General features: G+C 42.7%; 1 protein-coding gene across 1 annotated transcript in view; it reads right to left on the bottom strand.

Annotated features, from left to right (window-relative positions):
* Positions 1 to 13,271, bottom strand: part of LOC111952293 (homeobox protein aristaless-like 4) — a 48,227-nt gene that overhangs the window by 24,272 nt on the left and 10,684 nt on the right. Inside the window, exon 2 of the mRNA XM_023970853.1 lies at positions 5,596 to 5,936. Within this exon, the coding sequence (XP_023826621.1) occupies positions 5,596 to 5,936 (341 nt within the window). The remainder of the gene's footprint in view (positions 1 to 5,595; positions 5,937 to 13,271) is intronic.

The raw sequence follows: 13,271 nt of genomic DNA, 5'->3' as shown, positions 1-13,271 counted from the left end.
ACAGTATAGCATGACGCTCTAAAGACCCAAAGTTGCCAAACAAAGTGTCCTTACAGCTGAGAGCATTAGTAAAAATGGATGCTGTCCTCACACTCTTTTTCCCTTTTCGGATAGAGTATGAAAAGCTGTAGTTTGGGGGGAGGCTTCACTAAAAGTGGCACTACAGTCTGACAGCCATGTTTCAGTGAGAAAAATGAATCAACTTTGCACTCAGTAATGAGGTCATATTCAATGACTATGGGCCACTCTGCCCCTGGGGCATCTGCCTCGAGGTAACCAATGGAATAACAACCTATTTATTAACCTCACAGCCATGTTTTCTGACAGTCTCTAATCTATCCGAATGGTAAGAGTTGACAGTTTGTATAAACTCACTAGAAGGCAGAGTTAAAGGAACATAAATTAGGTTACTCACAATAACCATAATGCCAATTCTACAGGAGTTGATATGCTTTCCAAGTCRCCTGTTGCTTATTCTGACAGTGAATAGAGAACTGGAGCACTACCAGACCRTGTCAGCAAATSAAAGTTGTCACAAAWAGAGACATTCCTGTCATTGCAAAGTTTCTTCAGGTACTCGGTCAGGGCAGAGAGTCGGCTGAAACGTTCCGAACCCCTACGGTAGTACGGGAGGGAGAGATAATAATAATAAGAGATAATTATTATCTTCCCTGTGCTAGCAAGGGTGTTTAAAAAAAAAATTCTAGTCCTCCCTCAGATCGCCTAAAATTAATGTTGGTAAAACCMACAGGAGTGACGATGGTGTCAATATTGGACTAGTTGGCCAGATCCGTGGGCAYGAGGGAGTTGATMTCATGGGCACGGGGTCCTGGGTGACAATGGACCTTTATCGATCCACAGCTCTTAGGCAGGCCAAACTCTCATTATCGCGCTACCCACAATGATGGTGGTTGTGACGGAATTTAATGGTGAAGGGACCTCCTGAACTGTGGTGGCCGTGGGGGAGGGTGCCAATGGGCGGCCGCCGGCTGTTGGTATACACCCAGAATCCGTGCTGACTCCCGGGGCTGGTAGGTCTGTCTCAACCCGGGCAAAGCTGTTCGATAGCTGGTGGGATCTTCTCAGATGAAGGGTGGCCAGACTGCCTCCCCGATCTCCTACGCCTTGTGAGTGCCCAGTCTCCCATGGGCCGTGGAGTTGAGCTTAACATCTGTCCATTGGATTGGGACAGAACAATGCCGCSTAACTCATCAACATCTTTGCTATAYGAGGCATTTAAAACTGAGATTTGGTTTGCCTGGGTTACAGCAAAGTCGGTGTACTTAGAAASCAGATTATCCTTTTCTTGCAGCCGAGCTAACACTTGGAGGATCTCTTCCCTAAGCTGCTTGATGGTGGTGCATTTAGGGCAGACAAATCCCTGTCCATTTTCCAGTTCCAACTTATTTTGTGATTATTTCGAAACAATCTCACAATTGAAGCATTTTTGCCCAGCCATGGATTAAAAACACCAGTGGGCTAGCACTGCTAACGTTAGCCTATTCAGTTTTCATGATGGCTAGCAGCCAACAGGAATCCAGGACACACAATTGTGGTCCCAGCCGCAAAGGCTGACCATGTCATTGAATCTGTAGCAATACAAACTTTAGGTATGTTTTAACCGATTTCATGAAAAATATTTCATAAAAACAACAAACCGAGTGTAGACAGTACAATGTTCTGTTGCGCACTTTGAAGTCTGTTGCTTGATGACATCTGTTGTGATAGGCGTATGCGCACTCACCGGGAAGATGTTACTATTGGGACATACAATCACACCCCAAACCGACTCAGAGGGTACCAAACTAGGAGGCCCACGGCAGTCCGAGGCTCAAACACACAGAAAACCTGCAGTCACCTGGAAACTGTGTACTCGCGTGCAACAATGGCAGCCCAAGATTCAAACCCACAGGGAAACTGTGGTAACCCAGACAAAACGCTGCCTAACATCAACCACGGCGGACCAAGCCCTTAGACCCTAACAAGAAGGCTCACACAGAGACCCAAGGAGTCTGGAATGCCAGAACTCACACAAGTAACCGCAAGTCCCAAACCACAGGGCACCTGTTGCGACTTGATAATGCGCGTTTGCGCGCCGCCTCATTGACAAACCACGGCAGCCCAAGGCTCAAACCTACAGGGAAACTGTGGTAACCCGGATAAATGCGCAATCTGGTGCTGCCAGACACCAAGGCAGCCCAAGTCTCAATCCCACAGGGAACTGTGATAACCCAGATAATTGGTATTTATTAGGATCCTGGGGTCCACATGAAACATGACATAATACATAGTACAGAACATTATTAGTCAAGGACTGAAATAAAGACATTTCAAATGTCAGTACATACACACAATATCTAGGTCTAATACATAGTACAGTGCAAATCACAATGCAAMACATATAACATGGTTGTGTSTCTTCACYGTACCCTTTGTGCAGTAAGGTGTTCTTTTATCCGTTTTTTTWAACTGGTTGTATTGCTAGCTTGAGTTACCTGGGGTGGCAGAGTTCCATGTTGTCATTGCTCTATTTAATACTGTTGTGTTGTACCSATGAGTGTCTGAACTGTGTGCCAACTGCTTGAACAGACCGTTCAAGTACCTTCAACACATCAATACCTTGCACAAAGATCAATAGTGATGCAGTCAAGCTCTCCTCAACTTTGAGCCAGYAGAGACTGACATACATGTTACTGACAATTTCCCTCCATYTACATCTAAGTGCGATACYTGCTGCTTTGTTCTGGACCAACTGCAATTTACCAAWGTCCTTCTTTGCTGGACATGACCATACAGCTGGGCAGTACTCCAGGTGCGACAAAACTAGGGGCTGTAGGACCTGTCTGGTCGACTAAGATGTCAAGARGGCAGAGCAACGCCCTGTCATGGACAGACCGCTTCCCATTTTAGCAACCATTGGGTCTACATGTTTTGACCATGAAAGCTTGCTATCTAGGGTTACACCCAGCAGTTTAGTCTCCTCAACTTGCTCAATAGCCACATTATTCAATAATAGATCTAAAAGAGGTTTAGCGTTGAGCAAGTGATTTGTCGCAAATATTTTACTTTTTGAGATATTTAGACCAGGCAATCGCTAGTTACCCATTCTAAAACTGACTGGAGCTATGTTAAATGTCTCCGTTATTTATTTGACTGTTGCAGTCGACGTGTATACTGTTGAGTCGCCAGRGTACATAGACACACAGGCTTTATTCAAGGTCAGTGGAAGGTCATTTGTGCAGAAAACAATAATGGCCCTAGCCGGCTGCCCTGCGGTACACCACACTCAACTGAATTTGCACTTCCATTTATGAAAACCCTCTGTGTTCTATTAGATACAGTGGTTCCACCTTTAAAAGTCGTGTCATACTGCAGCACACCTTGCGGGTTGCCTCAGAATTCTATGGCACCTTATTTAATTGTCAGCCATTGTTACCATTAATGCTAGTTAGTGCTAGTTTGACCACCTGAGGGCATCTTTGAGAAGCATTTCATAGCCTTCAATATTGGCTGTGCTAGAGAATTTAAAATGTGTTTTTTGTAAGAACATAGTATATGGGATTGATTTTAAGAAATTTTGCTTAATTCATTTGCTTAATATTATGGTGTTTCTATTCCAAGAAACAAAAAACAAGGGTTTCCGTTCAGGTGGAACAGAAAATATGTCACACAACATTGAAGGTCGGGAGTAGGCTACAGTACTAAGAGTATAGCATTTCCACACCCTAATTGTAGTCTAACCAATACCCAAATGGAGATTCAGTGAAAATAAAAACCTCATTGCTTTATCAAGACCAATTCCCATGCTTGTCTCAGAGCAGTGCGAAACAGTGCTGAAATAGTTGACCACAGAGGATAGGCTTTTGCTTCAAATCCTATTGCTTCTAACTTCAATATGCTTTTTAAATAAATAAGACCTACACCACTTTTAACAGCACATTACTCAATACTAGTGAGACTCATGTCACCTACGGTAGGCCTACAGTATGTCGAAAATATATTTTTCAATGACGTGACTCTCCACCAATAATTATATTTAGAGGATTGTAGGATTCTAAATTAATATCTAATGGGCATTTTTTGTTAGGGCAAATCAGATCTGTGAGAATATCAAAGGGGCTTTAATATCAATCCAAAATAATTAATAATAATAATAGTCACTTTGTTTAAAAAACAACAATATTTTGGAGATTTCGTTTTCATTTAACCTAGAGTGAACGAGGAAAAAGGCCATTCTTGAACATGGGGTGAGACATTCTCACTAATTTGTAAATAAAGCCAGTTTGTTATTTAGAATGATTTATTTATGTTTTTAGAGGGAGAGAAACCAAAAGCCAACCATCGCCTCATTACGGGCTATTAGCAGACTATTGCCAACACCTCTCTGTATCTTTATAGTTTGTGCAAGGCAATTGATCAGCATTAAAAACTTTGTGAATAGGACCTCCCGAGTGGTGCAGTGGTCTAAGACACTGCATCGCAGTGCAAACTGCCCGGTCGCGGCCGGCACGGGTATCAAACCAGCATCTGTAGCAACGCAGTTTGCACCGTAATGGGCAATTATAATACATGGTGTCCATGTCAGGATAACCAAAAGTTGGACTAAAGACTATCAGAAAGAATGTTGGTATTTGAGTGCGCCATTCCCCACGTAGGGCCACTGGGTCAGAAGACGAGGTGTCTCTATCTGGTTCCATTACCAAGATATTCCTGGTTGTGTATACCAGAGCCYACCCGAATCGACCACWGGGTCAGACGGGTCGACTGGGTCTCGCTCGGATGGMGCGCGTTCGGACACAGKCCGATAGAGGCAATTCCACATGGGGCGGGAGGAACCYTCCGTCTGAACACCGGCCAAAGYCKGGCCGACAGGGGCCCTCCCAGGTGGAAAACYAATGCAAATCGGTCATTTATTTTACTGTTCCTCCACTRTACCAGACCAGGTTCTGTTGCCCTGACTGTCTCAGAGCATGCTGGGAAATTMAATGTGGCATCTGAGTGTTTCTTATTGCCTTGCCAAATAACTTTGAGTTTTATTTGTTCCTCTCTCTTTTTTTTCTTGAAATAAATGCTGTGTAGTGATGTAGTTTGAAGTAACATGGTCATTTTGGGGGGAAGCCCTTGGCCTCTGACCTCTTAACAAAATCTACAGTATGTAGAACTAAAGAGTAGTATTCCCGCTAGTCCTGCCCACGGAAAGACAGAACGAGAAGGGAAGAAAAAGATAATAGCCCATGCTATGTGTTCAGAACAAGGTCTGTCCACATGCCAATCTTCTCTCTCTCTCTGTCAGATCCCTGAGTAAACATGTACATGATGAAATGGACAGAGCTTCTACAGAAAACAGCTCATAGGAGTCCTTTTGGCCTTTCGATTTTTGCGGCTCTGTAAGGTGGAAGCAATATTGTGGAAGTTCCACTGCTGCTCTGACTATACCTATTCAGACCCTTCAGAACTTCCAAGAGGAAGGGGTAGGGAGAGAATTGGGACCGGGCATAATAGTAGTACTTCAGACCATGGTCCTCATCATGGTTTAGTGGTTGTTCAACTGAGCCAAGTAAAAGGTCAGAGGTCAAAGCTCCGAAATCCTCTCACCTGTACTCGTGCTTCTGTCAGGACGGTCCTCAACGCCAGCTGTTCTCTGGCGTAGACGTCAGGGTAGTGGGTCTTCTGAAACACCTTCTCCAACTCCTCCAACTGATATGAGGTGAAGGTGGTGCGGATACGCCTCTTCTTCCCCTTGTTGCTTTCCGCAGCCTCGCTCCCCTTGTCCATGGGACTGGAGAGGTGGTCCGAGCCAGGGCCAAACCGGTCGGATTGACCCTGACCCTTGACCCCTGACCCTGGTTCCTTCAGGTTCAGATYGGAACCCTCTATCACAGGGGAGTCCGTTTTTAGGGTCAGCTCAGAGTCAGTTAGCCCGCCATTGTCTTTAGCTGTGGGGGGGATATGGGTGAGGGGGAGAGGAAAACAATATGAGAGGAAATATTTGTTTTTCAAGGTCCATGATTTCCTTCATGAGTGTGATATGGTCTCGACATGAATTCCAGACAGACATAAATCACTATTCATTGTTTACAGTTGAAGTTGGAAGTTTACATACACCTTAGCCAAATACATTTAAACTCAATTTTTCACGATTCCTGACATTTAATCCTCGTAAAAATTCCCTGTCTTAGGTCAGTTAGGATCACCACTTTATTTTAAGAATGTGAAAAGTCAGAATAATAGTAGAGATTTATTTCAGCTTTTATTTCTTTCATAAAATTCCCAGTGGGTCAGAAGATGACACACTCAATTAGTATTTGGTAGCATTGCCTTTAAAATTGTTTAACTTGGGTCCAACGTTTCAGGTAGCCTTCCACAAGCTTCCCACAATAAGTTGGGTGAATTTTGGCCCATTCCTCCTGACAGAGCTGGTGAAACTGAGTCAGGTTTGTAGGCCACCTTGCTCGCACACGCTTCTTCAGTTCTGCCAACAAATTCTCTCTAGGATTGAGGTCAGGACTTTGTGATGGCCACTCCAATACCTTGACTTTGTTGTCCTTAAGCCATTTTGKCACAACTTTGGAAGTATGCTTGGGGTCATTGTCCATTTGGAAGACCCATTTGTGACGTTGCTTCAATATATCCACATAATTTTCCATCCTCATGATGCCATCTATTTTGTGAAGTGCGCCAGTCCCTATTTTGTGAAGTGATATCCTCTGGGTACACATTGTGCATTTTGTTGTACATGTCTGTTTCCCAAAATAAATTACATTCAATAAAAAAGGAGCCTTTTGATCCTGGACTTGGCGCTCCAGTACCYCTTGCCATGCGGTAGCAGAGAAAACTGTCTATGACTTGGGTGACTGGATTCTTTCACATTTTTGGGGCATTCCTCTGACACCTCCTTGTATATTAGTCCTGGATGAAAGGAAGCTTGGCCTCAGTGATGTACAGGGCTGTACGCACTACCCTCTTTAGTGCCTTGCGGTCGGATGCCGAYCAGTTGCCATACCAGGCGGTGATGCAACCGGTCAGGATGCTCTTGATAGTGCAGCTGTAGAACCTTTTGAYGATTTGGGGACCCGTGCCAAATCTTTTCAGTCTCCTGAGGGGGAAAAGGCGTTGTCGTGCCCTCTTCCCAACTGTCTTGGTGTGTTTGGACCATGATAGTTGATTGGTGATGAGGACACCAAGGAACTTGAAACTCTCGACCCGCTCTACTACAGCCCCGATGGAATGGGGGCGTGTTCGCCCCTCTTTTTGCCTATAGTCCACAATCATCTTCATTGTCTTGCTCACGTTGAGGGAGAGGTTGTTGACCTGGCACCACACTGCCAGGTCTTGGACCTCCACCCTATAGGCTGTCTCATCGTTGGTTGTGATCAGGCCTACCACTGCGTCATCAGCAAATGATGGTGTTGGAGTCGTGCTTGGCCACGCAGTCGTGGGTGAACAGGGAGTACAGGAGGGGACTAAGCACGCACCACTGAGGGGCCCCCGTGTTGAGGATCAGCGTCGCAGATGTGTTGTTGCCTACCCTTACCACCTCGGSCGGCCCTTRAGGAAGTCCAGGATCCAGTTGCAYAGGGAGGTGTTTAGTCCCAGGGTCCTTAGTGATGAGCTTTGGTGCTGAACGCTGAGCTGTATTCAATGAACAACATTCTCACGTAGGTGTTCCTTTTGTCCAGGTGGGAAAGGGCAGTTTGGAGTGCGATCGAGATTGCGTCATCTGTGGATCTGTTGGCGAATTGGAGTGGGTTTAGCATTTAGCAAGATGCTGTTGATGTGAGCCATGACCAGCCTTTCAAAGCACTTCATGGCTACCGATGTGAGTATTACGGGCAGTAGTCATTTAGGCAGGTTACCTTCGCTTTCTTGGGCACAGAGACTATGGTGGTCTGCTTGAAACATGTAGGTATTACAGACTCGGTCAGGGAGAGGTTGAAAATGTCAGTGAAGACGCTTGCCAGTTGGTCCGCGCACTCTGACTCCCGCAGCCTTGTGAATGTTGACCTGTTTAAAGGTCTTGCTCACACCCAATTGCACAGGCCTCYAGCTTAATGATGATCTTGGATGMTACTATGGTGTTGAATGCTGAGCTATAGTCAATGAACAGCATTCTTACATAGGTATCCTCTTGTCCAGAAGTTTAGACTCAATAGAGGACATGATATCTGAGTTTTTCTCCAGACACAGCTGAAAACTACAACATTGGGTTCTGATCAAAAGTAGAACACTTTATAGGGAAWAGAGTGCCATTTGGGACACAACAATCACATCTGCCTTGTATTTATGGGGTGGCTAGCTCTTCTGTTGTGCTGTGTGGCTGTGTATGGCCTGCATTTCTGCAGACTCCTGCCCTCTAAGCACTCTAATTGGTTCCACTGGTGATCTGATTTCAGCCATTGCTGTGGACTGTGGTCAGGTAGAAGTTTCTATAGGTTGAGGATCCCAACCCCTACAACCTCCCCTGGCCCTGTTGTACCATGCATTGCATGAGGCACTAGCCTATAGCATGTACAGGACCAAGTCTAAGGCACTATAGCTGAGACACAAGTTTGTAGCATTAGCCTCTCTTAATGATGATAATGCCTGGTACAAGAGATGCAATATAGTTGATATGTTATGCTCAGTGCCGAAGGAAGGAAAGATAATGAATCGTCTGAAATATTCTAAAATATGTGAAAAGAGCACAGCCATTGAACCGCAGTAAAGGTATGCAAGGTATGCACACATGTAAACTCGTTCAGAAAGTCAATTAAATTGAGTACAGTCGTTGAAGTTTAACAATTGTGGGAAAACAGAAAGGTTCTCATAAGCATGATGGCGGTGTGCGTATACTGTATGCATTTCAAGCTAGTTGTGAACTTAACATGCACAGAGGGAATATACACTACATGACCAAAAGTATGCTCGTCGAACATTCGGGCCATTCGGGCCTTATACAGTATACCTATGCATTGCAGAAATGTCAGCTATAGAGAAATGTCCATGGTTCCCAATCTACCATAACAAAATGTATTCATAATAAGCTGGGTACAGTTGTGCCGTTGATGGAGAAAATACATTATAAAGTTCTGCTGTTGACGGAGAAAATACATTATAAAGTTGTGCAACATCTCCGCTCCCTTGAGCACCAACTCTATCCTCTCCAAAGCTATGATGCCTTCAGAGCAATCTGGCTGCAACATTTTACAGAATAACACTGCACAGCTTTCCTCAGGGGAGACATATTGCATTTAAGGATCGCAGTTTCAATGGCTCTGCTCTGTTATTGGTCTTTGCAAAGTGTTTTTGATGCAGGGTTGAACTACCCTTGGCTCTCATCTTTGAGAAAGACGCACGTAAAATGTGTGTGATGAGAATTTAAGCCGAAATAAAAGGCCTTACTCCTATTGTTTGCAGTCAAAGGAAAGGCTGTTTTTTTTTACTTCATGGAGTATACTTTGGTGAGAAAAGGTGCCGGCTGTCGAGGTACAATCTCGTGATGAAAAAAGGCCCACAATGTTACTGTAACCTATGCAGATATAGGATCTTAATTTGATCACCCCGTTGCGGAACATTCCTCCAATGCAGGTAGGAATTCATTTGAAGTATAAAAAGGCTTCTGAAGTTTGTAATTTCCACTTTGAAATTTCTGACTTGATTTTCCCTTACAAAAAATGTAGGCTATCAACCCCTACAAAAATGTCTAATAATTATAATCCACATAGTAATTCACATTTCTTGTTGCTCCGGGATTATTTTCCTTCTGTTAGCAAACTGGCTCAAATTAAGATCCAACATCTGTGGTTCCAATGTCCACAGTTAAACATTTCGCTCACTGCATGAAATTGAGGCTTTTCATTTGAATTTCATGCTTTTATGAGTTATGGAAATGTGTTTGGTAATTATATGCTAATTAAAAGCAACAATAAAAATCATATGATGGATACATTTTTTCAATATGGGAATGGCCTAGTCTGTGCAGCAGTTATATTTTTAGGAATTAGTCATTTCCCACTTTACTTTACTTTTTCATMTAACTTCTTATGGCTGCAGGGGCAGTATTGAGTAGCTTGGATGAAAGGTGCACAGAGGTGCCCAGAGTCAACAGCCTGCTCCTCAGTCATAGTTGCTAATATTTGCATATTATTATTAGTATTGGATAGAAAACACTCTGAAGTTTCTAAAACTGTTTGAATTATGTCTGTGAGTATAACAGAACTCATATGGCAGGCAAAAACCTGAGAAGTTCCACTTCCTGTTTGAATTTTTTCTGAGGTGGCAGATTTTCAACCAAGCTCTCAATGAAATTACAGCGAGATGTTGATGAGTTTTCACTTCCTACGGCTTCCACTAGATGTCAACAGTCAATAGAACTTTGTCTGATGACTCTAATGTGAAGGGGGGCCAAAGGAGACAGGAATGAGTAATCACTGCCACGAGCTGAGCATGCTTTCACCATGCGCCTTCACATGAGGAGGACCTCCGTTCCACCGCTCTTCTGAAGTCAATCTAATTCTCCGGTTGGAACGTTATTCAAGATGCATGTTAACAACATTCTAAAGATTGATTCAGTACATCGTTTGACATGTTTCTACTGACTGTTACGGGAACTTTTGGACATTTCGTCACGTTATAGTGGAGGCGCTTTGTGACTTTGTTTACCAAAGGCGCTAACCAAAGTAGCTAATTGGACATACATAACGGACATTATCGAACAAATCAAGCATTTATTGTGGACCTGGGATTCCTAGGACTGCATTCTGATGAAGTTCATCAAAGGTAAGGAAACATTTATCATGTATTTTCTGGTTTCTGTTGACCCCAACATGGCGGCTAATTTGGCTATTGTTCTGAGCTCCGTCTCAGATTATTGCATGATTTGCTTTTTCCGTAAAGTTTTTTTGAAATCTGACACACCGGTTTCATTAAGGAGAAGTATATCTATAATTCCATGTGTATAACTTGTATTATCATCTACATTTATGATGAGTATTTCTGTTGAAACAATGTGGCTATGCAAAATCACAAGATGTTTTTGGAACTAGTGAATGTAACGTGCCAATGTAAACTCAGATTTTTTGTTCTAAATATGAACTTTATCAAACAAAACATGCATGTATTGTGTAACATGAAGTCCTATGAGTGTCATCTGATGAAGATAATCAAAGGTTAGTGATTAATTTTATCCCTATTTCTGCTTTTTCTGACTGCTATCTTTCGCTGGAAAAATGGCTGTGCTTATTGTGGTTTTGTGGTGACCTAACATAATCGTTTGTAGTGCTTTCGCTGAAAAGCATATTTGAAATCGGACACTTTGGTGCGATTAACAACAAGATTACCTTTAAAATTATATAAAACACATGTATGTTTGAGGAATTTTAATTATGAGATTTCTGTTGTTTGAATTTGGTGCCCTGCACGTTCACTGGCTGTTGTCATATCGATCCCGGTAGCGGGATGCAGCCATAAGAAGTTTTAAGATTATCAAGATGATTGCCCATGGAAATAGAGGTTATCCAATAATAYTATTAATTATTATTATAATGTGGTGCTAGTAATATTATTCCTTTTATGATATTTTCATTATTGTTTTTTTTATGTTGCTGTTTTTGGTGTATGTTTTGAAGACTTTAATTTTCCTTTTTTTAAGTCCGTTTTAATCAAGGTTCAAATAACGGGCTTTTCTTTCTCTGTYAAACTTCCCCCGCAGTGTAAAAAAAGCCACAACTCTGGATATTAGAACTGGTGCATTCTTTCTAAAGGTCGGGCATTGGAGCGGCAACAAACTGTGTCATAACATCTGTATAACAGTTGCTTTTAAATTATTTAAATACACGTCATTCTCTGGAGCAAAMATATAAAAGAAGAGATCCTATGTCTTTATTCCCTTCCCTTGCTTTGTGTTCTTATTATTTTCTTTGCGCTCAGATTTAAACACAAAACCAGCTTATTTTATTTTCAATTGATGTCATATGTTATTTTTTTTTTTAAATAATTTTATTTTCATGAACTTTAATAACACTTAAGTGCGTCAATCATTGCAATGGAAGGCCTATAGGCATCTTGCAATCCCAACTACTTGCAGATGTGTATGGTCAACGCCATTACACTGTGCTTTCATATTAACATCATCATTGACGTTATCTTTGTATCCGTTCACCATCGACGTAACATTATTACAACCAATCTTCTAAATTGATATGAACTTGGAACATAGTCAGACACCGTCCAAAGTCTCTTGTGCTATGCAGCCATGCTCATAGAAGTCAACCCGCTGGCCCTATGGCCGTGTTGTCGGTGAATTTAATAAGAATGTGGCATTCGAAACAAAGTCTGTAGGTTTTGCCTCCCCAAAAATAAGTTTAGGCTATAGTTCATTTCAATCATTAGGCTAAGATTTTGGACTGATGGTTTTGGGCTTATAACGTAAGTACCTATACATTCTCAAATGATTAAAATCATAATTAAAATCTGTGTCGTGATAAACATATCAGGTTTGAAGGTAAGACCCAAATGCAGACTGTGTCGAAGTAACAATGTTTATTACAGCAACATGGGCAGGCAAACGACAGGTCAAGGCAGAGGTCGATAATGCAGAGTAGTGGGGCAAAGGTACAGGATGGAAGTCAGGGTCAGGGTCAGGCAGAGGTCGGTAATCCAGAGGTGGGTCAAAGGTACAGGACGGCAGGCAGGCTCAGGGTCAGGCAGAGTGGTCAGGCAGGCGGGCTCAGAGACAGGACAGGCAAGGGTCAAAACCAGGAGGGTGAGAAAAAGAGAGACTGGGTGAAAAGCAGGAGCTCAGACAAAATGCTGGTTGACTTGACAAACAAGACAAACCGGCAACAGACAAACAGAGAACACAGGTATAAATACACAGGGAATGTGCGGACAGAGTTTAATTTCAAATCGGGACTAGGCTAATTCTACTTAAATAAATACACCAGTTAATCTTTGTGAACCATGATGACCTGAGGATGCTTCAAAAACCAGTGATGGGACACTAATACGTAAGCATTGTGTGGAATTGGAGCAAAGCACCTAAACCAAACAATGGACAGAGGTAAAAGAAAACGTTCAAAGAATTTCAGTGACTTTGAAAAAACCCTCTTGAAGCAAATTATGTCAAACCACCCAATTATCGAGAACAAACAGCATGATTCATCAACCCGAAAACAAGAAAAATAATGTCTGGACTATCAATTCTAATGAATTCACGTGCTCCGTGGCTCGACGACTCATTGCGAGCTCACAGAACAGGGCTCCGGGCAGCCGAGCGGAAATGGAGGAAAACT

Source organism: Salvelinus sp. IW2-2015, linkage group LG26 (genome assembly GCF_002910315.2).
Source record: "Salvelinus sp. IW2-2015 linkage group LG26, ASM291031v2, whole genome shotgun sequence".
NCBI lineage: Eukaryota > Metazoa > Chordata > Actinopteri > Salmoniformes > Salmonidae > Salvelinus > Salvelinus sp. IW2-2015.
Note: the sequence above shows the minus strand (reverse complement) of the source record. Positions and strands in the feature narration are given on the sequence as shown.